The following is a 27,656-nucleotide window of genomic DNA, read 5'->3' as shown; positions in this document are numbered from 1 at the left end:
TAAAGATGTAATTTTTACCTAACCATTATCAAGGGCCCCCATGAAATCTGTGGGGACCCATGGATCATAAGTTAAGAACTCCAGTATCTTATTTATAAATGAATCCCAATAGAGATGGAAAATAACTATTATCATAGGTCATAAATTACTTGTCATATACTTACAGTATCTGTCTATCTCAGCTTTTGTTTTGCCATAAGCAAAGGCACAGATGAACTTCAAGTTATAGAATCATAGGATTGAAAGGAAACTTAAAGAACACTTCAATCGGTCCATTCATTTTTACAGAAGAAAAAAAAAACAGAGACCCAGGGATGTTGGAAAGAGTTATCAAGGTCATAGATAGTTGATGACAGAACTGAGGGAAGAGTATAGGCTTACTTTTTTTTTTTTAGGTTTTTGCAAGGCAAATGGGGTTAAGTGGCTTGCCCAAGGCCACACAACTAGATAATTATTAAGTGTCTGAGATTAGATTTGAACCCAGGTCCTCCTGACTCCAGGGTCACTGCGCTAGCTGCCCCCTTAGGCTTCCTTTTCTTCAGGCCAGTTCCTTTTCTTTTCTACTTCATTGACTTACAGATGAGGCTTCAAGTTATTTTTCTCCTTTAAAAAAAACCAGTTAAAAAGTGATAGGCTTGTTCACTAGGGCATTTATTTTTCCCAGATATCTCATTTTATCCTCACAATAACCCTGTGAAGTAGATGTTATTATTGTCCATATTTTTTGGATAAGGAAACTGAGAGACAAAGAGTTTAAATGATATGCTCAGGGTCACACTGCTAGTAAGTGTCCAAGACTGAATTTAAATTCACATCATCCTCACTCCAATTTCAGCACCTTACCCAGTGTACCACCCAACTTTCTAGAACACAACATTCCCCAGCTATTCCCATATCTGTTTCATTGTTTTCCTTTAAATTAAAGTGTTACTTCATTTAGATGGTATTTGTAGTTTAATAGTTGAATTAGCATTCGAGTGTTTGTTATAAATCTAACATTTTGTTTGTTTTAAGGATTTTAGTACCTTTGTTTTTGCTAGTTGATGAGGAATGGTCAGAAATTTGCCCTCTACCTTTCTTGTTCTAAACTCAGGAATCTATAATAAACATCTTATAGTAAAGCAAAACAATTTGTGCTTCTTGGTATCAGCATTTCTCTGAAATGTCTAGCACATTTAAAACACTCCTTTTAGAAAAGGAGCTGAGGGAAAGGAGGAAAAACCCGGTGGGGGGGGCAGGACTCCCAACCTCTTGAATATAATTTTTGCCATTTAAGACTTGTCCTAATAAATATAGTTTTGGGCCTTCAGTATCAGCAATTTCTTCTTTATTTAAAAAAAATTACAACGTGAAAAAAAGTATTGTTTTTTTTTTTAATACCAGAGCTGCTTTCCAATAATACTTTTCTTAGGGTGCTTCCCTTGTAGTAAATCTAAAAGTTAGAGTGACTTTCTCTTTTTTTTTCTCTTTTTCTACCTCTCCAGTAAGGGGCCCATCTGCTCTAGATCCACATACCCATCAAGATTGGAATTAGTCATGGACTGAAGCCTAACCACCTTAAAAAAAGGATCATGTTGGAGTGGTTAGGTGGCACAGTGGATAGAGCACCAGCCCTGGAATCAGGAGTACATGAGTTCAAATCCAGCCTCAGACACTTAATGATTACCTACCTGTGTGGCCTTGGGCAAGTCACTTTTAACCCCATTACCTTGCAAAAACCTAAAAAAAAAATTTTTAAAAAAAGGATCATGTTCCTTTTTTTCCTCCTCTTGGCCTCTTTACTTTTCCACTTTATTACCCCAGGGAAAAATTATTTAAAGCTTAGATTTGCCTCATGTCTAGGATCTCCCTAAAAGGGGAAAAATCATAGGCTACATGGTCTGTAATCTATAGCAAGCATGAGGCAACTATTTATTTCCTGCACCCAAAGAAAATGTTTAACACAAATACAAGTGTTCATTGACAAGACTTCAGTAATCAGTAATTTATGACTTTTAACTACTATTTAAGACTTTTAACTTTTATTACTTTTAACTACTATTAACAAATTTATTCTCATTTTGTACAAATGTTTTTTTTTACATTAATAAAATATTCTTGTCTATGAGTAAACAAAATACCCCTCCCCTCCATGAATATAGACTTGCTTGGGCAAAAAAAGTAAAGGGGAGAGAGAAAAAAAATTAAAATTAAAAAATAATAGTAATAATTGTAGGTATGGCCAGGTGGCGCAATGGACGAAGCACGAGCCCTGGAGCCACGAGCACCCGAGCCCACATCCAGCCTCGTAAACCCAACAATCACCCAGCCCTGTGACATACAAGCCACCCGATCCCCATTGCCCTGCAAAAAACAAAAAGAAGGAAAAAAAAGACCCAAAATAAAATAAAATAGTAATAATAGTAGGGGTGGCTGGGTGGCAGACAGAGCATTGGCCCTTGAGCCAGGAGCACCCAGGTCCAAATCCGGCCTCAGATACACAAAGATCACGCTGCTATGTGGCCCCAGGCAGGCCACCCAGCCCCATTTGCCCTGCACCCTCCGCCAAATAATAATAACAAAAAATGTGCTTGAGTGTTTGTTCCAACACCAACAACTCTGTCATGGGTGGATCACATTTTTTATGATAAGTCCATTGCAAAAGTTACTTCCATATTTTTCCAACGTTGCCGTTGCTGATCGCAACTCCCTCCTTTCTTATTTCTCCACTACCAGGTACTATATTTTCTCTCTCCTTTCACTCTGACTCTGCTGTAGGGTAGCTGAATGGCACAACAGAAAGATCCCTGGTCCTGGGGCCAAGAAGCCCTGAGCCCCCATACCACCCCTTAGGCCCAGAATCCACCTGGCCCTATGGTCCTGGGCAGGCCTTCCAATCCCAGCCCCTTACAAGAAGTAAAAAAGAAAATGTGTTATATCTGACCACTCTCCCCCCATGGCTCATCCTCTCCTCCTTTATTCACATCCCCACCCCTTCCCCCTGCTCTCCCCTCCTTCTTGCTCCAGATGTCTATACCCCATTGAGTATATATGCTGTTTCCTCTCCTAGCCACCTCTGATGAGAGCAAAGGTTCCCTCATTCCCCCCTTGCCTCTCCCCTTCCATATCATTGCAATAGCTCATTGTAATAAAGAAAAATCTTATTATATGAAATATCTTGACCTATTCCCCCTCTCCTTTTTCTTTCTCCCATTATATTTCCCTTTTTTCTATAGACTCCATTTTTACACCATATTTTATCTTTGAATTCAGCTTTCTCCTGTGCTTCAACTATAAAAGCTCCCTCTACCTGCTCTATTAACTGAGAAGGTTCATATGAGTAATATCAGTGTCATTTTTCTATAGAAGAATACATGCAGTTCATCATCATTAAGTCCCTCATATTTCCCCCCTCTCCTCCAATCTCCATGCTTCACCTGAGTCCCGTATCTGAAGATCAAACTTTCTGTTCAGCTCTGGCCATTCCAAAAGGAATATTTCAAATTCCCCTGGTTCATTGAAAGTCCATCTTTTTCTGTGGAAGAGGACATTCAGCCTTGCTGGGTAGTTCATTCTTGGCTGCATTCTAAGCTCTTTTGCCTTCCCATATATTGTATTCCAAGCCTTACGAGCTTCCAATGTAGCTGCTGCTAAGTCCTGCGTGATCCTGACTGCAGCTCCACGATATTTGAACTGTGTCCTTCTGGCTGCTTGTAATATTTTCTCTTTGACTTGGGAATTCTGGAACTTGGCTACAATATTCCTAGGAGTTGGTTTTTTGGGAACTCTTTCTCAGGGGGATCAGTGGATTCTCTCCATTTCTATTTTGCCCTCTGCTTCTAGAATATCAGGGCAATTTTCCTGTAGTAATTCTTTGAAAATGATGTCAAGGCCCTTTTCCTGATCATGACTTTCAGGTATTACAATAATTTTTAAATTATCTTTCCTAAGTCTGTTTTTCATATCAGTTGTTTTTTCAATGAGATATTTCACATTTTCTTCTAATTTTTCATTTTTTTTGGTTTTGAAGTATTGATTCCTGATTTCTGGTAAATTCATCAATCTCCCTGAATTCTATTCTTTGTCTGAAGGATTTGTTCTCCTCAGAGAGTTGTCTTATCTCTTTTTCCATCTGGCCAATTTTGCTTTTTAAAGCATTCTTCTCCTCAATAACTTTTTGCACTGTTTTATCCATTTGACCTAAGCTGGTTTTTAGCATGCTATTTTCTTCAGCATTTTTTTGGATTGCCTTGACTAAGCTGCTGACTTCATTTTTTTTCCTTCCAACTCCCTCATTTGATTTTCAAAGTCTTTTTTGAGCTCTGTCATAGCCTGATCCCAGTTTCTGTTTTTCTTGGAGTCTTTAGATGCAGGAGCTTGTGTTTCCTCATCTTCAGACTGAGTATATTGATCCTTCTTGGGATCATAGATAATGTATTTCTTAATGGTGTTCCTCTTTATTCTCTGCTTGCTCATTTTCCCAGCCTAAGCCTGTTTTGGGGGTGCTTCCTGAGCTTTTGGGGCACTCCCACAAGGGTCTCAGTGTGTGAGGCTCTGTCCTCCCTCCTGGTCTGTGAATAACCATATGTGCCCCCCTCTGCCAGGGGCCTGAGGTGGAGGGGGCCGCTGTTGTTCTGGGTGGGGGCCTAGACTGGGATCAAGGTCTGAATGTGGTCAGAGCCCCAGAGTCCTGTTCCAGGGGCAGAGGATAGAGCTCTGCAGTCTCTCTCTCCACTCCCCTCCCTCAGCTCAATGGGCTCATGCCCTGGGGGCTTCTGCATCTGGGCTGCTGAAAGACCAAGCTGCTTCCTGTGTGCCCTGAGGGCTGGGCTCCACATGCTCACTCTGGCAGAGGTCCCCTGCTGTTCCCCCACTTTGTGCCCGGTGCTCCCCGAGGGTGTAGCTCAGGAGACTTCCCCGCTGCTGTGAGCTGGGGCTCCCAGTGCCCTGGGGCTGCCTCTGGGAGGCTGAAGTTCTTTCACTCTGGCTGCCGCCCCTACGACCCCAGGGAGCAGAGCCTTTCTGCTCTTTTCCAGGTTACCTTGAGTAGGAGAACTGCCTCATTGGATCCCTTTGTGGGTTCTGTCTCTTGAAAGTTTAGTTAGAGACCTTAGTTTAGAAGTTTTATCAGAGAGTGCCTAAGACTGGATCCTTTCTTGTCGCCATCTTGGCTCCGCCCCCCCATGAAAGTTTTAAAATGTGAATTACTCCTTTTATTCACTTGGGTTTGGGATCTAATTATTTAAAAGATTAATTTAAAATTAATAAGCAACAGGGGTAGCTAGGTGGCACTGACTAGAGCATGAGACCTGGAGTCAGGAGGAGTACTGGCTTCACATACTAGCTGTGTGATTTTGGGCTAGTTACTTAACCCCATTACCTAACAAAAACCAAAAAGAAAAAAGAAAAGAAAACAATAGCAGATTATCATCTAATTGATGATGTAATTTTTTTTAGGTTTTTTTTTCAAGGCATTGGGGTTTAGTGGCTTGACCAAGGCCACACAGCTAGGTAATTATTAAGTATCTGAGGCTGGATTTAAACTCAGGTACTCTTGACTCCAGGGCTGGTGGTCTATCCACTGCACAACCTAGCCACCCCTGTCATTATTTTTTTAAGATTTTAGAGCCTAGCTCTATGTTAGAACATTTTAATAATAAAGAGACTTGACTTCATCTCAAAACTGCAAAGATAGCTTTCCCTTTAGAAATCAGTTAGTAAATTGGGTTTAAACTTGGAGAAAGAGTTCAAGATAAATATTTCCTGGAAGATTTTTTAATTAAAGATTTTATTTATTTTGAGTTTTACAATTTTTCCCCCAATCTTACTTCCCTCCCCCAATGCCCCACCCACAGAAAGCAATATAGTATTGTTTCCATGCTGTACATTGATCCAAATTGAGTGTGAGAAATCATATCCTTAAGGAAGAAACATAAAGTATAAGAGATAACAATATCAGACGATAAGATATCAGTTTTTTTTTCTAAATTAAAGGGAATAGTCCTTGAACTTTGTTCAAACTCCACAGTTCTTTATCTGGATACAGATGGTATTCTCCATTGCAGACAGCCCAAAATTGTACCTGATTGCTACACTGATGGAAAGACCAAGTCCATCAAGGTTGATTATCAGCCCCATGTTACTGTTAGGGTGTACAGTGATTTTCTGGTTCTGCTCATCTCATTCAGCATCAGCTCATGCAAATCCCTCCAGGCTTTTCTGAATTCCCATCCCTCCTGGTTTCTGATAGAACAATAGTGTTCCGTGACATACATATACCACAGTTTGCTAAGCCATTCCCCAATTGAAGGACATTTACTTGATTTCCAATTCTTTGCCACCACAAACAGGGCTGCTATGAATATTTTTGTACAAGTGATGTTTTTTTACCCTTTTTCATCATCTCTTCAGGGTATAGACTCAGTAGTGGTATTGCTGGATCAAAGGGTATGCACATTTTTGTTGCCCTTTGGGAGTAGTTCCAAATAGCTCTGCAGAAAGGTTGGATGAGTTCACAGCTCCACCAACAGTGTAATAGCGTCCCAGATTTCCCACAACCCTTCCAACAATGATCCTTATCCTTTCTGGTCATATTGGCCAGTCTGAGAGGTGTGAGGTGGTACCTTAGAGAAGCTTTAATTTGCATTTCTCTAATAAGTACTGATTTCGAGCAATTTTTCATATGACTATGGGTTGCTTTGATCTCCTCATCTGTAAATTGCCTTTGCATACCCTTTGACCATTTGTCAACTGGGGAATGGCTTTTTTTAAAATATGACTTAGTTCTCTGTATATTTTAGAAATGAGTCCTTTTTCAGAAACATTAGTTTTAAAGATCATTTCCCAGTTTACTACATTTCTTTTTATCTTGGTTACAGTGGTTTCATCTGTGCAAAAGCTTTTTAATTTAATGTAATTGAAATCATCTAGTTTGTTTTTAGTGATGTTCTCCATCTCTTCCTTAGTCATAAACTGCTTCCCTTTCCGTAGATCTGACAGGTAACCTAGTCCTTGATCTTCTAATTTGCTTATAGTATTATTTTTTTAATGTCTAAATCCTGTATCCATTTGGATCTTATCTTGGTATAGGGTGTGAGGTGTTAGTCTAATCTACATTTCTTCCATACTAACTTCCAATTTTCCCAGCAGTTTTTATCAAAGAGAGAGTTTTTATCCCAATAGCTGGACTCTTTGGGTTTATCAAACAGCAGATTACTATAATTGTTTCCTGCTATTGCACCTAGTCTATTCCACTGGTCCACCACTCTATTTCTTAGCCAATACCAGACAGTTTTGATGACTGATGCTTTATAATATAATTTTAGATTGGGTAGGGCTAAGCCCCCTTCTTTTGTACTTTTTTCATTAAATTCCTGGAAATTCTTGACTTTTTATTTCTCCAAATGAATTTACTTACAACTTTTTCTAACTCAAAGTAATTGTTTGGAATTTTGATTGGTAGGGCACTAAACAGGTAATTTAGTTTTGTTAGAATTGTCATTTTTATTATATTAGCTCTACCTATCCATGAGCAGTTGATATTTGCCCAGTTATTTAAATCTGATTTAATTTGTGTGAGGAGTGTTTCATAATTGTTTTCAAAAAGTTTCTGAGTCTGCCTTGGCAAATAGACTCTCAGGTATTTTATATTGTCTGAGGTTACTTTGAATGGGATTTCCCTTTCTGGCTCTTCCTGCTGTATCTCGCTAGTCACATATATCTTGGTTTTATGAAAAGCTTTGTTTTCATTGTTGTCTTTTCTTTGTACAGCCCTCTGTAGATTTCAAAATAGTTTCACATATATAAATTCTCATTTGATCCCACTTAAATTCTTTTTAATAAAAAAAAATGCTTACCCTAGCCCAGAAAATAGTAAGAAGTTCATTTAAAACCATGCATGTAATTAGCTATCATCTTTCTGAAGGGAGACATAAGCCAAGCATATTTTTGGATGAGTTAAACCTGCCATAGACTGGTCTTTTGCATATCAGAGATGTTTCTCCATGGTGAAATGAGGAAAAGGGAAGAAATCTAAACAAAAAAGGATCTGAGAAGCTGGACTGCTTCTGAGATTCTCCTAAACCAGAACTATGTGTACTTTTGGCTCCGTTATTGTGAGATCCTTCCATTAGAATGTGAGCTTCCTGAGAGCAGACACTTTTTTGACTATCTGCCTTGTTCTATGACTGATCACAGTTCCTAAAACATGGTAGATACTCAGTAAATGCTTATTGACTTGTTATCTCCTTTAAAATATTGTGAAATCTCAGAACAGTAGAGAAATATCATTCCAAAACCAAAAATATGTTATATTTTTGAATAATTAGTACTGTTATTTTTCTTCATTTCCCCCTAATTTGGAATAGAGAGAATTAATTTAGTCGCACCTATTTAGCACCTATAGTATGTCAGATAAAGCAGAACAGAGTATACCTCTCTTTTTAGAGGAACTTCATATTTCAAATCACTTTTCAAATAACATCAGTACTTCTCCAAGTCTTCATAAGACCCTTCCTATTATAAGACTCTTCCTGTTAAAAGAAGGGAAATAGTTCTGACTGTTTGGTTCAACTAAATTTGTGTCTCGGTATCATTCGATTATAAAGGTGGAAATGTTTAAAAAAAGCAAAAACCTTTAGTCTTATAAAATGGCAACTAGGTGGCACAGTGGATAGCGTTCCAGTTCAGAAGTCAGGAAGACTCATCTTCCTGAGTTCAAATCTGGCCTCAGATAGGTCCTAGCTGGATGACCCTGGGCAAGTCACTTCACTCTGTTTGCCTCATTTTCCTTATCTCTAAAATGAGGTGGAGAAAGAAATGGCAAACTACTTCAGTATCTTTACCAAGAAAACCCCAAATGGGGTCATAAGAGTCAGGCACAACTTAAACTCATAAACATAACCACCTATGTTTCCTGCCTTAATGCCTTTGTTCACATTATTCCCCACACCCAAAAGACCTTTCTGCCTATCCACCTCCATTCTACCCTTCAAATCCTATTTCTTCAAAGAAATCTCTGCTGACTATTCCAGCCCCTGTTGGTCATCCCCTTTTCTCCAACAGTTGACATTACATGATTTAATGCTCTACTGCCATGTGCTTTTTACTCAGGGTTCTATTTATGCTAAGTGCTGGAAGTCAGAGATCTGTGTCCTCTACAATGCTTAATTTACCTATTTTACAATATTGTTGTGAGTAAAGCCTTTGCAGTGTAAAAGTGCTATATAAATGTAAGGGCTGTTATTAGCAAAGTACTAAGTACATCATAGCCAGACAATATAATGAGAAACTTATTAGTGGGTTTCAAAGTATCTTTAAGAAGCATATTAGCTTCTAGTGATCTATAAAATTATTTCAGGACAAAGGTTCTACTAGGACATATTACTACAATTAACCCCTTGCTGTTAGTCTTATCATAGAGAAATTAAGAATAAAATTGACAAGAAGATTACATTCATTATATTATAGAGTCATTATAACTTTTAGGAATGTGGGTAGTATTTTTTTTATAAACCTATGATGGCTTAACACAAATATTAATTTTCCTATCCTGATAAAAATGTCTTCTATTTTTACTCTGGCAACTTTGTTTTGTGGTTGTTGTTGATTTGTTTCAGTTATGTTTTATTCTTCCTGACCCCTTTTGGAATTTTCTTGGCAAAGATATTAGAGTGGTTTGCAGTTTCCTTCTTGAACTTATTTTACAGATGGGGAAACTGAGGAAAACAGGGTAAAGTGATTTACAAGAAGTTGAATTCAGATTTGAACTCAGGAAGATGAGTCTTTCTGATGTTGGGCCCAACACTTTATCTGCTGTGCCTCTTAGCTGCCCCTCTACTAACTATGGCAACTCCTAAGCTAGCAGGAAAAAAGAGAATTAAATGGTAAAATGACAATCTATTAATTATTTAAATGTTTGCTTTATTATAATTTGGGGGAGGGAGGATTCTACTATACCCCATCCCCTTTTTCTCTTCCCTTTCCTCTATTTTTCTCTAGGGTAAGGTAGATTTCTATACCCAATTGAGTGTGTATATTAGTCTTTCTCTGAGCCACTTCCAATGAGAGTGAATGCTCACTCACTCCCCTTCCATTCCATTGCAGAAGCTTTTTCTTGCCGTTTTTTATGTAAAATATCTTAGCCCATTCAATCGTTCCTTTGCCTTTCTCCCAGTCCATTCCTTTCTTGCCCTTTAACTGTATCTTTATAATATATTATGCTGTGCTGTCACCATAATATATATTATACCTTCATATTCATCTCCCTCACATGCCTTATCTATATATGCTTCTTCTAACTGCCCTAAAAAATGAGATGGTTCATATGAGTTAACAGTATTATCTTCCAATGCAGGATTACATGCAGTTCAACATCATTAAATACGTCATAATTTTCCCTTCCCATCAACCCTCTCTATGCTTCACCTAAGTCCTGAACTTGAAGATTAAACTTTCTGTTCAGCTCTAGTCATTTCAACAGAAAAGTTTGAAAGTCCCCCTATTTCTTTTCCCTTTCAAAATTATGTTCAGTTTTCCTGAGTGGTTTATTCTCATTTGTAATCCAAACTCTTTTACTTTGCAAAATGTCATATTCCAAACTTCATGAGTTCTTAATGTAGAAGCTGAAAAATCTTGTGTTATCTTAACTGTAGCTCCACAATATTTGAATTGTTTCTTTCTGGCTGCTTATAATATTTTCCCCTTGACTTGGGAGTTCTGAAATTTGGCTATAATATTCCTGGAAGTTTTTATTTTGGAATCTCTTTTAGGAGGTGATTGATTCCTGAAATTTCTATTTTACACTCTGTTTCTGGGATATCAGGGAAATTTTGCTGCATTATTTCTTGAAAAATGAAGTCTAGGGTCTTTTCCTGGTCATGACTCTCAGCTAGCACAATAATTTTTAAATTATCTCTTCTGGAAAACATTTTTCCAATGAGCTATTTCACATTTTCTCCTAGGTTTTTCACTCTTTTGGTTTTGTTTTATTATTTCTTGATTTCTCACAAAGTTCTCAGCTTTATTTCCATATTTGAAGGAACTATTTTCTTCAGAGAGAGCTTTTTTAATCTCCTTTTCCACCTAGTCAGTTCTGCTTTTTAAGGCATTCTTCTCCTCATTGGCATTTTGGACTGTTTTTTTCCATTTGACTTAAATTGATTTTTGAGATTTTTTTTTCAGTATTTTTTGGTATCTCCTTCACCAAGCTGCTGACTTGGTTTTCATTATTTTCCTGTATTGCTGTCTTTTCTCTTCCCAATTTTTCCTCTACCTCCCTAACTTGATTTTCAAAATCTTTTTTGAACTCTTCCAAAGCCTGAGACCAATTCATATTTTTCTTGGAGGCTTTGGATACAGAAGCTTTGACTTTGTTTTCTACTGTGTATATTTTGACCCTCCATAGGGCCCAAGTAATTGTCTATGATCATTTTTTTTTCCTTCTGTTGTTTGCTCATTTGCCTAACCTAGGACTTGATTTTAAGTCTTTGTTAAGGTAGGACTCTGCTTCCAGGGTAGAGAACACACTATCCCAAGCTTTTGAGGATTTTTGCAGATGTCTTTAGGAACCCCCTCCCAGGGATGTCAATTCTTTCAAGTTCTTATGAAAGGTTGACTGCTCTCCTGACCTGTGCTCTGAACTGTTCATGATCCCAAGCACTCCCCTCTACCCTAGAACTGTGAGGAGGGTCCCTGCTCCACTAATAGCAGTAAAGCTCTTTTTCCTGAGACTGAAGCCCCAGACTACAACCTGGATCTGAGCACCCTCAAAGGCATAGAATCCTGCCTCAGAGTTGGATAGCAGAGAAATCTCTGCAGTCTTCCCTGATCCCTTTACCATCTGTGGGCTGAGCACTCTGGAAGCAGCTGCTGGATCTGGTGGCTTCCAAAGTGTATTGGTTCCCAGGTTGAGTTTGTGCTTTGGCCTGTGTGGCAGAGTTTTCCTGTTGAGCTTCCAAGTTGTCCTTGGCAATCTTTGGGCAGAGAAGTCTGGAAACAGCTTGCATGGGCCCAGGCACCCTGCAGTGACCCAAGCCTAGATGGCTGGATCCATTTCCCTCCAGTGCAGCTGGGGCTGTGTTGAAGCTCTTTCTAACCCTGATGTTTCCTGCAGATCTTTCAAGTTGTCTTGGGCTGAGAAATTATTTCACTCAGTATTTCTGTGGGTTCCACTACTCTAGAATTTGTTTACAATCATTATTTAAAGGTATTTGGAGTGGTCTGGGAGAGAGCTTGTGAGAATTCCTACCTCCACTCTGCCATATTGGCCATGCCAATTTGCTATAATTACAAGGTGGCTAACTATCCAGCTAAAGCATCAGTCATATCTTTGACACCCTTTAAAGAATCATCCTTTCTATGAGCTAAAAAAACTCATTCTGTAGACGACATGTTCTCTAAGGATTCAGTCATCCTTTGAAGAGGAGAGAAATTTACTTGTGTAAGAGAAACTCATTTCTTTCCTAGACTTTCTCTTTTGTCCTTCTTCTGGAGTTTAGTGATAGAGAAGAGATTTTCTTTTCCTTTTTTCCTTCCTCCCCTCCCTGCCTCTTACCTATCCAGCAATGGCATCATTCAGTAGGGTTATTCACCCAATAGAAGACATTGAGAGAAGACCCAAGGATTCTAAATGCAGATTCTAGTAGAACTATGGAGGAGAACAGGCCCAGGGAGCCCAGTTGAACAATTGCTCAGTAAAAATGTTAGACCAGTGTAGGATAGCATGAGGACACCAGGAGCAAAGAAAAGACATCTGGGTCTTTCAACATTAAAGACATAAGTTGACTTGGCCATGTATTCGATAAGTATATGTTTCTCTCCTAGGGTATTCTACATGTATGCTCATTCTTCACACTCATATTGGTTGTATTTGTGGGACATTGTGATCTAGCTTTGTGGGGACAATGTTTTGTTACTACTTTTCATGTTATACCTTTGCTTTGAGGTAATTGTGTTAACTAAATGACTATTGAGGATAAAATGATTAAGGGAAACTCATAAGCTTTACTTTTATGAATTTAAACCTACAAAATAGTTTGAACCTAGGATAGTCATCCCCTTGGGGATGCAACCTATATGTATTGAGGAGGGAGGAGCCAAATAAAGACCACCGGAAAATGAATGGTCTTTCATACAGACTGCATTCAATTAAATGTGTCTGACTTTTCAGGATCCCATTTGAGGTTTTCTTGGCAAAGATACTGGATTAGTTTGCTATTTCTTTCTCTAAATCATTTTACATAAGATGGGGAAACTGATGCAAAAAGAATTAAGTGATTTGTCCAGGGCCACACAACTAATAAGTGTCTGGGACTGGATTTGAATTCAGAAAGATTAGTAGTTTCTGCTGAATTACTTAGTTACCCCAAAATATATAATTTAATTTTTGTCTCCTCATTTTTAACTCTTTGTGACCTCATTTAAGGTTATCTTAGCAAAAATATTGGATTGGTTTGCCATGTCCTTCTCTGATCATTTTACAGAGGAGGAAACTGAGGAAAACAAGCTAAATGACTTGCCAGGGTCACACAGTAAGCATTGGAGACCAGATTTGAACTCAGGAAGATGAATCTTCCTTCCATCAGTTTCAGTACTCTATCCTCTGCACCATCTAACTGCCTCATACTTTCCTATAATTCCACCAAATTGATGGAGTTTCTTCATGCCCCTTAAAGTGGCATCAAAGTATAAACTTTGTACTTCCTTTAAGATCAAAAACTCTTACTAGCCTTGTCATATACTCCTTAACTTAACCTGTAGACTATCATGTAGACCAGAGAAAAATGGTGTAGAACACAAATGATCAGGTCAAGCCCCATCATCACCACTCTATACTATAAATACAAAATTTTGTTTGTGTTAGCATACCTAAATTTGTTTTGCCATTCCTCTGAAACTTGCTTTTTCTTACTTTTAATTCTTTTAAGAGGCACAATGTAGCAGAGTGAGTAAAAACTTAGCCTCAAAGCCAAGAAAACCTGGGTTCAAGTCCTACCTCTTACATATACTGGCATTGTGACCTTAGATAAGTTTTTAACTTTTCAGGACTCTTGACAACTTTTTAAGGGTTCAAGTTGCAGAGAAAGTGTTGAACCACATTAGTAGAGGAAGTTTGTCATCAACCTATTTTCTATATCAATGAAATCACATATCCAGGCCCATACCTTTATCCAGGCCCAATCCCTTAAACCTAATTAAGAAATACTACAGAAAAATTTGAGTTCTTCTGTATCATACAAAATAGGACCTGAAGTAATATTCATTACTGTTATATCAAATAGTTTAATTTTAAAATTGTCATTTTCTTTTTGTTATGGAAGGTCTATTTTAGCTTCTTACCTTCTGAAAGAAAAACTGAACATCTTGGGCAAGTTGGGATGTTTGCTAAGTTGTGCTGGTTCTGTTGTTCTTATCATTCATTCCCCGAAATCTGAGAGCGTAACAACTCAGGCTGAGCTTGAAGAGAAACTTACAAATCCAGGTAACTCATTTCCTTGTTTAAACATTGCCTAGGGGAACGTGAGGAATTTTAAACTTTACTGAAAAATTTTCCTAATGTGATATTCTCTAGAAGAAATTTCAATGTGTTTAGTCCTCTAATTCCATAATATTCACATATATAGTGTGATTTTCTTATTAATCTATATTTTGAAGACTGATCATCTGTTCTTTGGCTTGCCTAAACTTATTATAGGACCAGTGCAGGGGAAAAAAACACTTTAAGACTGAATGAAATTTGTAATACAAAACAGTAATTGGAATCAAATATGGGATAGTACTTTTGTCACTGTGCATCCCTCAAGCAGACTTTATTTTTTAATGTGATTTTCCTTCTAAGTTGATCTTTTCTAGAATTTTTTCCCCATATTTTCAAGTGAGCAGTTTCAGATATCATGCCATAATGTACCTATACTCCAAAACCATGGATGCCTTTTATGCTACCAGGCCCAATTGTGTCAAAGAGAATAAATGCTAATCAAGGCAGATATAACTGAAGTAATCACAATTACACCTGAGATTTTTAAGAATGCCTCAGAGTGAAATTAGCATATGATGTCCCAATAACTCTACTTTTTATGTTTCTTTAATTTTCATACAGCTAGTTCCTTAGTATGATTACAAACTTGCCTGCTGTTTATTTCCTTCTAATAAAGGCAAGATGGAATAAATAACTGAGGGAAAAGAAAGATTCTGACAAAAAAGATAATTCTGAAAGTCCATGAAAATAGATGAAACCAAATTCTATTGTGTTTTTTCCCATAATAGACAGGAAAACAAATAGTGGTAGAAAAGACTTTGGGAAGGCTATTTTAGCTGTCCTTTATGAACAGACCTTTAAATCCCTTCTCTGATCATTGAAAGTAGCAAAAATATCCTTACCAATGAAGCTTTTTTACTTAATTGTCATTTTAGCTTATTAAGGACTTCAAACTGTCAACTTCAGAGTTGGAAGGGACCCTAAAACAATCATTAGATTTCTTGAAAGCTATGACCAAAGAAAGGGCCTAATCATCATATTTCGAGAAATCATGAAAGAAACTACCCAAATCTCTTAGCAACAGAAGGCAAAATGAAAATAAAAAGAATCCACCAGATATCTCTTGAAACTCCCAAATGAAAACTCGTATGAATGAAAGATGTAAGGAATACTGTAAATTACCAGAAAGAGAGAATTCAAGTACCAAAAACCATAATCAAGACAACCATTAAAGGAACAGAGAGTGAGAAATGCAATATTTTATAAATCAAAAGGATAGGCCTTTGCAAAGAAAAACTATTTATCCTTTAATAAGAAACAGAATTTCTAAACTTTCCTGATGCAAAGACCAGAGCTTAGTAAAAACTGAAAGGCAAGCATAGGAGACATGAGAAACATAAAAAATTACATTCAAGCAAGTAATTGGAAGGAACTAAACAGTGAAATGCTTATGTCCTAATGAGGGAGGTGAGATATAAATATATATATATATATATATGTATATATATATATATATGTCCCTTCTGAACTTCTTCACCCATAAAAGTTATAGAGGGAAAGAAATAAAGCTGAGGACCTATGGGTGTTTTTGTTATGTTTTTTATTATCTTAAAAGTAGAGGAGGGAAAAGAAATACACTAGGGTAAAAATTATCTCACATGATGTGGGCACACAAGTAGAAGTGTTTACAAACAGGGAGCACTGAGAGAAACAGTTATTGCTTGAATCATCTGAATTGATCAAAGGAGCATAGACTACAATCACCCAGAGAATTAGGTGTAGAAATAAAATACATTTCATTCAACAGGGAAACAGGAAGGATGGGAAAGAGGAGAGGAACAGGAAAGGATTAATCATAAACAAAACAAACTCTAACAATTGATGGTAAATGAGGGGTTAAAAAAAAAGATAAGAACATGTGATTAAGACCAAGTGAAGAAAGGAGAGTGGAAGCTACTTACATAAGTGCTTGTGCTTATTACATGCCTCCTTCTCCACTATCTTCATTGTTGAAAAGAGGAGGTAGGAAGCAAGGAAAGGAAAAAAGTTTAAAAGAATAAGATAGAGTGAAATGTACAATCAATAATCATAATGTGAATGTGAATAGGAAGAACCTACTCATAAAGCAGAAGAGGAAAGCAGAATAGATTGCAAAGCATGTTTTACATGCTTTATTTACCAAAAAAAGCACATTTTAAACACAAAAGATGCACACAGAGTTAAAATAAAGAGCTGAGGCAAAAAATTTCTACTGTCATTTAGGTTATATTTGTATAAAGGGTATTTCATAATTGCCTTCATATGGTTCCTACATTTTGGCCAGTAGGCAGTCCTGCATTTTATTCATTATGTTATTCTTTTTTGAATTTTATCATATTTTATTTTTTTCCCAATTTTTTAACAGTGTTATGTTTTGAGTCTAAGTCTCAAATTCTTTTTCTCTCACTACTATTTCTTTCCCAGGTGGTAAGCAATCAGATGTAGGTTATACATGTGCAATTATGTTAGACATTTCCATATTAGTCATTTCGTAAAGAAGACTCAAACAAAATAAAAAGAAATAAAAGTAAAAAAATAGTATGCTTCAGTCTGAATTCAATCAATATCAGTTCTTTCTTTGGAGATGAAGGGTTTGCTTCATCATTATCATAGATCGTTTCATTGCTGAGAATAGTTGTTATTTACAATTCATCGAATCATATTGCCATGTACAATGTTTTCCTGGTTCTGTTCACTTCAGTTTATATCAGTTCATGTAAATCTTTTCAGATTTTTCTGAAATCATCTTACTTGTCATTTCTTAGAGTATAATTATATTCCATTACAGTCATCTACCATAGCTTATTTAACCATTCCCCAGTTAATAGATATCTCTTTGATTTTCAATTCTTAGATACCACAAAAAGAGCTGCTTTAAAATATTTTTGTACAAATAGATCCTTTTGCATTTTTTGTGTCTTTGAGATATACACCTAGTAGTTGGATCAAAAGGGTATGCACTTTTATATACCTATACATACATACATACATGCATACATACAAATACATGTATATATACATACATATATATGGAAAGAGAGAGTTTTATATATACACATATATGTACACACACACACACACACACACACACACACACACACACACACACATATAGTTCCCAAATGCATGGTTGGATCAGTTCACAAATCCACCAACAATGCCTCAACATCCTGATTTTCCCACATACTCTCCAATACTGATCATTTCCCCTTTTTGTCATAATAGCCAATCTGATTAAGTATGAGGTGGTATCTCAGAGTTGTTTTAATGTGTATTTCTCTGATCAATAAAAATTTAGAGCATTTTTTTCCTTTAGATGATTCTATAGGAGATTTTCTATGGTTTTCCCTGACTTTTTGGACATAATGCTTCTTTAAGTGCATATAAGGAATATTGCCATCAGTTTTGGTTTTTGAGTCAGCTTCTTGTAGAAATCCAAATTCTAATTCTACTTTTCATCTTTTCCTTTTTCTTCTGGTCTCTCAATATTTATCATATTGCATTGACTTTTAGTATTTAAGAATCTACTTGGCAAGACTCATTTTTAATTCACTCCTTAGCATTTGTTATCTCATCTTCATTCTAAAAAACAGTCCATTTTGTCCCAGATTTAGGAAGTGATCTTAGCTTTAGCCCTAGTAGGTTCATCTCAGCCTTAGGTAATTCCCTTGCCAGGAAATTTGAAGCTCTAAGAGATTTTTTAATAACCCCCCAAATAACTGTAGAGGTTGTAGCCACTGGAATATTTAAAGAACTCAGACTATCCTAAAATTATCTGTAACTAGAAAAGACGATAAAACTAGACAATAGATCAATATTATTTTGTAATGATCTTATTTTACAGTGCTCCATTGTCAGTGGCAAGAAATACTGTAGCAGAATGAATAGAATAGTGACCTAAGAATCAGGTAGACCCTTGGACACAATTAATCAACTGTGTAACCCTGGATAAGTCACTTCACCTCTCAGTGATTTAAGCTCTGTATCAAATTACAGAGAATGTGTCGACTTGCTTGAATAAAGAGTTTCCTCATTTGGAAATTCCCTATACCATTGAACTTACAGGTCTTCTTCCTCTCCCGGTTTTATTCTCATTGGCCACAATATGGATCATCATCTTTGGTTGCCATCGCCTCTTGTAACAGATGCAATATCATAGGGAAAATAAAAGCAGTTGAACTTGATCAAGCACTTAATAGAAGAAATTTCTGCTGGAACCTGTGCAATGTTACAGGTATTCGGAGTTAGATTTTCTTGAACTCAAAGCTAAAGCTTACAAGATGATAGAAAATATCCCAGGTAGTACTTTTTTTTTAAAGTGACTGAGTAGACATAAGCCTGTGTTTAGAGAACTTTTCCCCTATCTATAAAATAAACCGTAATTTCATCAAAGATATTTTTGATAAAAAGAAGGGGGGAATAGGAATATATTTATAGACTGCATTTATAGAATCACACCAACTGACTAAGAAGGTAAGTAAAATATCTTATTTCCCTCAGTGTGTTATTTCAGGGTTGAAACAGAATGATGTATTCAGTATAGATATTCACTGGTATCAAGAAACTTGTCTTTCATTACATGCACACAAAAGGTTAAGTTGTTAATAGAGAAATTCTCCAATTATTTCTGTTCACATATAGCATTGCATTAGCTTATATTGACCTCTATACTATACAGTTTGCTCAGTGATCCATAATAATAAATAAGAAAAAGATTTTAACTTTCTATTTTGGAATTTTTAAAACTATATTATCCTTATTGATATGTAGCTAAATGGGTGGTCTACTAAATTAGGGCATCTATCAATATATGCCATAGATAGAAATTGAAAGGGAAGGGGAATACAGCTTCTCTGTGTTAGACACAATGTTATGGGTTTTGCTTTTTTGTTTTACAAATATTTCATTTGATCCTCACACCATGCCTAGATGAGATAGATGCTGTTATCATCTCCATTTTAATAGTTGATAAAACAGAGGCAAACAGAAGTTAAGTGACTTGTCCTGGATCCCACAGCTAGTAAGTGTCTGAAGCTACATTTGAATTCAGCTCTTCCTAACTCTGGATTTATCACAACACCAGATGCCTCTGTGCAGATGACTAATGAGGGAAGCCAAGATTTAAGAAGTGTGGTCTAGAGATCATTTGGGAAATTGCACAGTGCTTTCAGTGATCTCAGATTGCCTTGCTTTGGTGTTAAAAGACTCTAATCCTAGTATATTACTGACAAATGATTATGAATTACTGAATTCCATTATATTAAAGGTTACATGACAACTCCAAGGTCAATAGACAGAAATCTAGAGGGTATCATGCTGTAGCATAGTATCAAACACAGATCATGCATGAGCAGTACAAAAGATAATTACAGAGGATATGCATAATTAAAATAAGGAATCAGTCAAATATTGAGACTAAGAGATAACAGATGGTCAGCCTAAGTGAGACATCCATATATCATAGGGAAATATATTAAGAAAGAGATGGGGGGGGGAAGAGAGTTGGCTCTAGAATTCAGGTAGTTCCTCATTGAAGGTTTTTTGAGAAAACAAGAAAAATTTATGGAAAGAGAAGGCAAGGGTATGATGGTAGAGGAAATACTGATGGTATCATAGATATGGGAACAGAATGTAAACAGAAAGAGGGAAATTTAATTTTAAAAAGTTTGGATTATGCATACTACAATCTAATAAGAATAGATTAAGAGTAGTTATGCTTGTTTTTATCGGTTTAAAATGTACCACGTGATTCATTAACATATTATTTTCCCCCCTTAAATTAACAACATGCTATTTTTTTTTCAGTGTTTGTTGGCTACCTGTGCATAGTGCTCCTCATGCTGCTGCTTCTCATCTTTTGGATAGCACCAGCCCATGGACCTACCAATATTATGGTGTACATCAGTATTTGCTCATTGTTGGGGAGTTTCACTGTACCAAGCACTAAAGGAATCGGGCTAGCTGCTCAAGATATCTTTCATAATAATCCATCAAGTCAAAGAGCCCTATATCTTTGTCTAGTCCTTTTAGCTGTACTTGGCTGCAGTATCATCATTCAATTTAGATATATTAATAAGGCACTTGAGTGCTTTGATTCATCTGTATTTGGTGCCATCTATTATGTTGTATTCACCACTTTGGTCTTGTTGGCCTCAGCAATTCTTTTTCGAGAATGGAGTAATGTAGGACTAGTAGATTTCTTGGGAATGGCATGTGGATTCACTACTGTTTCCATTGGCATTGTCCTTATACAAGTCTTCAAAGAGTTCAATTTCAACCTTGGGGAGATGAATAAACCTAACATGAAAACGGATTAAAATATATTTATGGATATTGGGTGGCTCAGGGAACCAGTAGCGGGATATGGTTACTGGTCTGAATTTGACATAGGTTTGCAGAGACCCAAATATGTAAAATATGTCAGATGTTTGAGTTTTCGTAGAATTAGTAGGTGGCCTCTGTCAAATTCCTAGTGAACAAATGTCCATATCCCTAAAATCACCACTACATATGGCATTCATCAGCATTACAGTGGCTATCCTCAGTAGAAGGGCCAAGTGTTGAAATAGCATAGAGACTGATGCACTGCCTCCCTTGAAAATTAAACCCCTCCCCAAATGTCTGAGCTTCCTCATTCAGCATTGTGAAATGGCAGTTTAGGCATCACCCTTTTTTGTTGATCAGTCTTCTGTTTCTCATTATCATTAACCAGGAAGCTTTCAAGAATGTAATTTCCTTTTAAAAAATAGTTTTAAAGCCAATTTAAAAAGAAAAAAAAGAGATGGTGCTCCCTTTTCTTCCTACGATGCTGAATGTTCTCATTTATTAGATATTTACATTGGAAAAAGATATAAAATATTAATTGAACTATACACTTGAAATTCAGCAGTTTAGTGACCACTTCCATATTGTCTTTATGGATTATGTATGTGTCTCTGATATAAAATTCAGGTATTTATTCAAATAAATGATAACCACTAAAAATTAATTTAAATTTTTATTTTAAAAACGTAGGTCTCTAAGATCAGTTAATGGCAAACATAGGGGAGAGAAGAGGCAAAGAAGAGAAATAAAGAAATGATGTACTAGTTTGTTTGCAATAGATGACAAGAATTTAAATATTTCAGTGCCTTTGCCTTTAAAAATGCCCCTTAATTTGACCAAGCTAATGAAAAAATAACTTTTTAAAAAAATAATCTATTACATAAATTAAAGTAATATAGTTTCTTTGGATGTTCTCAAATTGTAAATGCATAAATCATCCAGAAAAAAGCAAAATGTTTCTGGGAAGGTAGTTAAGGCTAAGACTACTTCAAAGCTATTTCTTTAGTATTTCTTTAGTATGTAGCTATCATCAGACTAAGAAAACTGGACATCACCTTTTGCAGTTCAGCTTTTGTAATGGATATCAGATCCAAATTCCAGCCTCAAGTCCTTTGATTCTATAAGTTAATGATTTCTTTCAGGAAAAAATGTGTGACTGAGTGGCTTTTCAGAAATAACTCCTCATTTGCTGATTTCTAATGCTTTCAGAAAAGAGAGATAACTGCAAATCTTTGCAGAGATCCTTGAAACAAAGAACTCTAGGAGAAAAGCAAAAAGTAAACAAAATCTATAAAGTGGGAAGGAAGCTGGTTTATAAAAGAGTATTTGCCACATAAATTTCCTAAAGAGTTCATAGCAAGAACTGATGACCCAGTTGAGTGGGTTTGTTGTCCAATATAGTAGAACATTCTTACTCATCTAATGTGTCATTTGTTTGACTTTGCAAATTAATATATTGATCATGATTACTAATCTGTACTTAGGAATGCTAAATGAAATAAGACCAAAACATTAAGTGATATAAACCCAGAAAAATGTCACTTTTTAACAAAACAAACAAAATATGATAAATAGAGTTAGGATAAAGAAAAGTAGTCATTAACTTCTTACTGCAGGAATTCTTACTAAGGCAAAATTAGCAGTTCCTAGAAAGAGTCACAGTTACTTGTAAATGATAAAGAATATAAAGAAACTCAAAAATTTCAACTGAAAATCTTTAATTAATAGGGTTATGAAATTGTAGAGAAGTTGATGCAGACAAAATTAGACTACTATTTAATAAAAAGAAAAAAGAAAATAGGAGCTACATTTTATGGAAGTAATTTGTGAATAAGGACAGAAATATTGTTAAGGTTCTCTTAGAAAATTATAAACCTTATTTTGTTATTGTTAATAAATCTACCATAAATGCTTAATTTCTATTAAGGGATATTTTATTTAACTTTAGGAAGGGGGTAGTGATTTAGCACAAAATATTTAGCAATGCAAGCCCCTAATCAATGATTTCATTGTTCAATTTTCAGAACAGATCATATTGGCAATATCTTCACTTCTGTGAGGCACAGAATATTTTCCTATTATATTCTTCAACCATAAGTTAGGGAGCTTTTCATGTGTGGTATAGAAATCCTTTGCTCTTTGTCTAACCTGGTATCTGAGGAATGAAGAAGCTTTTAAAATTTATTGTTCAGTATCATATTTTACTCAAGAAATATAAATATCATGGCTATTCAGAAATGACAGTTTGAATATCATTTTGTGAGATTTTCTGCAAGACTGAAGTCAAAATAAAAATAGCATATTAGAATTTTCCCCCAGTTATCTATATTTAGGTACTAGACTAATGCTAAGCAGACTCCCCACATTCCCCAGAATACCCCTGATCCAGAGAGGGTTTAAATTCTAGTTTACACTAAAAGATTCTTATCAGCACAGACCTACTCCCACTTGACTGAATTATACAAAGTTAATGTGATTAGTCCTTTAGAAATATTATCAAGTTTAAAAAAATCAGGTGAGCTTGAAATGTAGCACAAAACAAATATATTTCAAGCAGCCTTCTATATAGATTGTTAATTTTAAATTAATTCAGAAATTGAATGGGGAAATAGATAAAATTTCAGTTTAATTAAAACTTGTGGAATAGATAGAAGAAAATAGGACACTTCTCAGAATCAAAACTTTCCAGAAGCAAACAGAAATGCCATCATTCCATTTTCTTCTCTTTTATTATCATTTGGGAAAAAAATTATAATTTTTTTAAAATGTTGCTTCAAAGTCAAATAAATTCAACAAGCATTTATTAAGCTCCTACTATGTGCCAGTCACTCTCCTATGGACTGAGGGCAGAAACAACTATTTACAAATAAGATATAGACGGCATAAATTGGAGATAATATTAAAGAGAAGACACTAGCAATAAGTGGAATAAGTTGTAGCACTATATGCTTTATCTTTTGTTCTTCCTTTTATAAAAATGAAAACCACAAAATTACAAGTGTGCCCTCACAAGGACTTCTTTAACCTGAGTATCTTCAAAGGTCTTGTTTGAAATTATAATTCTATTAGAATGTTTAGATTTCATATTGACATACATTTAAAGGGACACTTGTCCTCCTGCCTGGATGGTGCCTTGTTCCCTTAATTTTTTTGATTTTGACCTTTTTTTTTAAAGCCTGATTTTCTAAGAATCCTTCTTCAGACCCCAAGCTGATAGGCCACACCAAAAACAGTATTCCCTTTTTATAGAGAAAAGGCAGCCTGCTAACTGCCAGATATTCATCTAGACAACAATGGGAATGACAAAATCTAGAGCCTTCGGGAAGGAATCCATGATTTTCTAGTGGCCTTGTTCATCACTTGCACTGTAACCACAGCCTTTTCAGAGTAGAATGATAATGAAATATATGTTTTGTTATGGGTTCAGCAATAAGCAATATTCTTGTAGATCCCATTTATTAAGCCTATCTTTTCTTCTGTGTACTTGTGACTCACTTCCCTTTTTTCATCCAAGAAGTCTTATTCTTTTCTTTAACCTGTGTTCTTTGCATTCTGTGATCCTATATCTGTTTTCTGGTATAAGATGTCACTATTAAAATGTGCTGTCATTTTTCATATTCTTTATCCTACAACAGGTAAACACTTAATAAATAATGAATAGGTCATGCCAGATGGATAAATTACTTTCTGAATATTAGTTAAGTACTTTTGAGATATACTAGTCCCAAGGCAACTTTATTATCATTTAATAAGGTCAAACTCTAGGTTATGAAAATAGTCATATTGTTTTCCAAAGAAGGGGACCTGCTCACCAAGCATAAATATGTTTTGATGACTTCCTTTCTCAGTATTTAAAATGATTTTCAGAAAAGCAGAGAAAGAAGGAAGTGTATTTCTTTAGAGATCCAGACTTTTTGATGCCTCTGTTATCCTGATTTAGGCTTAAAAGGCTTTAATTATAGTGGCTTGCTATCCTGAAAGGAAGGACTGCACTTCCCAAAGTACCTGACACTCAGAAAGTAATTTACTCACCAAGCAGATTTTGATCTACTATTCATGTCCTGCCATCTCAGGGAGTAAAAGTATATTATTGACTCCTAACATTTAGTCTCTCTCCCTTTGGAAAAGTAATCTTTGATTGTTTTAGAGTTTATTTATATTCATATTTAAGGGCAAGAGTTGTATCAGCTCTGAATCCAAAAGAAAAAAAGATTCAGTATTTGTAAATGGAACATTGTCTCATGCTAAGAGAGTTGATGGTATAATATACCTCGACCTGTTTTATATTCCTTAGATGTATATTATGTTGCTTTTACTGTGAATTAGTCTTTAATATGTATTCTTTAGTTTAGCTGAGCTTTAAAACTACAACTAGATTATGATTCTTCCATTGTGTATATGAAAAGATAAAGACTAATATGAATAGGAATAAGAATCAGAGTAATAATATTTCAGGAGTTATTTTTTTCATATAAACCCCTGGAATATTGCTAAAAGCAACACAAACCCATATTTTAAACAAATTGAATTACTTGTGAAAAACTTATATTTCCATCTAACAATAAAAATTTCTACAGCAGATAATAGATCTTCCATAGAATATGGATCCTTTAATTGTTGTTACTGGTATGAGGAGTAGTATGACTGAGGGTTTAGAACAGAGAACTGAGAGTAAGGACTTATTTGTTCATTTATTCTATTTCATGCCAATAACTTGTGCAGCCCTACAAAAGTTAACAAACCTCTGTGCCTCAGGTATCCCATAAAATGGGGATAATTTTTCACTTAATTTGTTTTGAGGCTTGATTCACATTTTGGAGTATTTTGATAACTATAGGATAAAAACACTATATTAAAAGACAAAATCAAACTGTAACTTGACAAAGTGTCTCCTAAAATAGTTGATTTGTAATAGAGTAATTTTGAGCACTGAGAAAGGAAAAAAATTACTGAATTAAGTTTATATAAAAATAGGAAGATTTAATTTTTTCTTTTTTTCAAAAAAAGGAAGGGTTTTATATTATCCTGTTAAGAATCTCAAGGTAAAGAAGAAAAAACATGTCACTGAGAAGTCTGATTTTGTTTGCATGAAGAACCACTGCTCTAAGTTAAGCAGAGATCTTTATAGGCTTTTGAAATCTACCTAGATTTATGTTCTTTAGAGAATTTATAGCCTGTTAAAAAATGTTGAAATTTCCTGTTAGAACAAATTTGTAATTAATTATGATTAATGTCCTTCAAGGAGTTCAATCTTTATAATTAACTCTTTGATAACCTGGAGCATGGTGTTCACTGCTCCCACACATTTCTGATGTATTTTGCCTTCACTATAGTGTCAGAAGTTCCTAAATTATTAGTGCCAAAATACCATAATGAAAAGCAGAGATTATTGTATTTTGTAACTCAGAAATTACAGATCTCATGTTTTTTTCAAGTAGATGGTTTGCACTTTGTGGGGGGGAAATGCTATTTGTATGGTAACTTCTGAGTATTTTTTTTAAAATTAAAATGCTGTATTCCTGAAAATTGGAATGTAAAACATGAATGGGGGGTTGTAGTCTAGAATATAAAAAAGGCATAATTGCATTTGGTTATTTAAATATTATTTTAGTGTGGTTGCATTGAGGGAGATCAAAAAGACCTATTTTATTAGCCTCCAAATACTGTATATACATTTGTTAATGACTAAGAATTCTTGCTTAACTTTTACTTTTTAAAAATAGTCTTGGCATGTTGTAGTTGCCTTATGTAAATTATAAAAGGCTATTTACTATGTTTTCCAATAACATATTTATTATCCTGTAATGTGTTTTAAAATAAAATAACTTATTTCTAGCTGACACATTCCATTGTTGGTTTTTGCTTACTCTTACTATTTTTATGGGTACAAGTTTTAAATTACCTTAATTATTTGCTTGACATTCTAATTGTAAAGATCAGTATTCTGGTTTTTCAAGTTATGTGGAAGTTTCTGATTGAAATATACAGGAGATGACTGAACCACTAAAGTTTGGTTTCAGGACTATATAATGACAACTCCAATCTAGTACCAAAGACAATACTGTTTGTTTGATATTTTAGGACAATATTTTATATTGCCTATTTTTAAAAGCTAATGGCTTAGCTTTTTAAGTGTCTATCCTATCTTACACATCATTTTTTTTGGCAAGGCAATGGAGTTAAGTGACTTGCCTAAGGTCACACAGCTAGGTAATTATTAAATGTCTGAGGCTGAATTTGAACTCAGGTCCTCCTGACTCCAGGGCCGGTGCCTATCCACTGTACCCACTGTCCCTACATATCATTTTTTAAAATGTTTTTGCAAGGCAAATGGGGTTAAGTGGCTTGCCCAAGGCCACACAGCTAGGCAATTACTAAGTGTCTGAGACCGGATTTGAGCCCAGGTACTCCTGACTCCAGGACCGCTGCTTTATCTTCTGTGCCACCTAGCCGCCCCCTACATATCATTTTTATGAAAAAACATATACCATTGATTTTAAAGAATGAGATTGGAGCAAAGAAATTCATTTGTTCTTTGGCTAAACTTTGGTGGAACCACTAAATTAAATTTTAAAAAATCTTGACACCTGGGCTGTTCATAGGGGTGGTATGGTATGGTGAGAAAATTCCTGGTTCTAGAGTCAGAGGACCTGTGTTCAAATGTTCCTCCAATGAGGAACTATCTTTGTGAATTTGAACAAGCTTCTGAAGCTCCCTGGGCCCCAGTTTCTTTGCCTATAAGTGAGGAGTTGGCCTAGATAGCCTCTGAGATTCTATATGCTGACTTGTGTTCTCAAAAGCTGAATGAATGGATTGAAATTCAAGTCATGGCAGATCT

The 27,656-nt window shown here is 35.6% G+C and overlaps 1 protein-coding gene across 2 annotated transcripts in view; it reads left to right on the top strand.

The window, feature by feature from the left end:
• The window catches only part of NIPA1 (NIPA magnesium transporter 1), a 60,734-nt gene extending 34,081 nt beyond the window's left edge, over positions 1–26,653 (top strand). For both annotated transcript variants that reach the window (XM_074213714.1, XM_074213713.1), the window contains 2 exons: positions 14,298–14,458; positions 20,300–26,653. In XM_074213714.1, coding sequence (XP_074069815.1) covers positions 14,298–14,458; positions 20,300–20,811 — 673 coding nt within the window. In that variant the 3' untranslated portion in view covers positions 20,812–26,653. The remainder of the gene's footprint in view (positions 1–14,297; positions 14,459–20,299) is intronic.
• Positions 26,654–27,656: the final 1,003 nt, after the last annotated feature.

This window comes from Macrotis lagotis, chromosome 1 (assembly GCF_037893015.1).
Source record: "Macrotis lagotis isolate mMagLag1 chromosome 1, bilby.v1.9.chrom.fasta, whole genome shotgun sequence".
Classification (NCBI taxonomy): domain Eukaryota; kingdom Metazoa; phylum Chordata; class Mammalia; order Peramelemorphia; family Peramelidae; genus Macrotis; species Macrotis lagotis.
The sequence above is the reverse complement of the archived record's forward strand: the minus strand, read 5'-3'. Positions and strand labels throughout refer to the sequence as shown.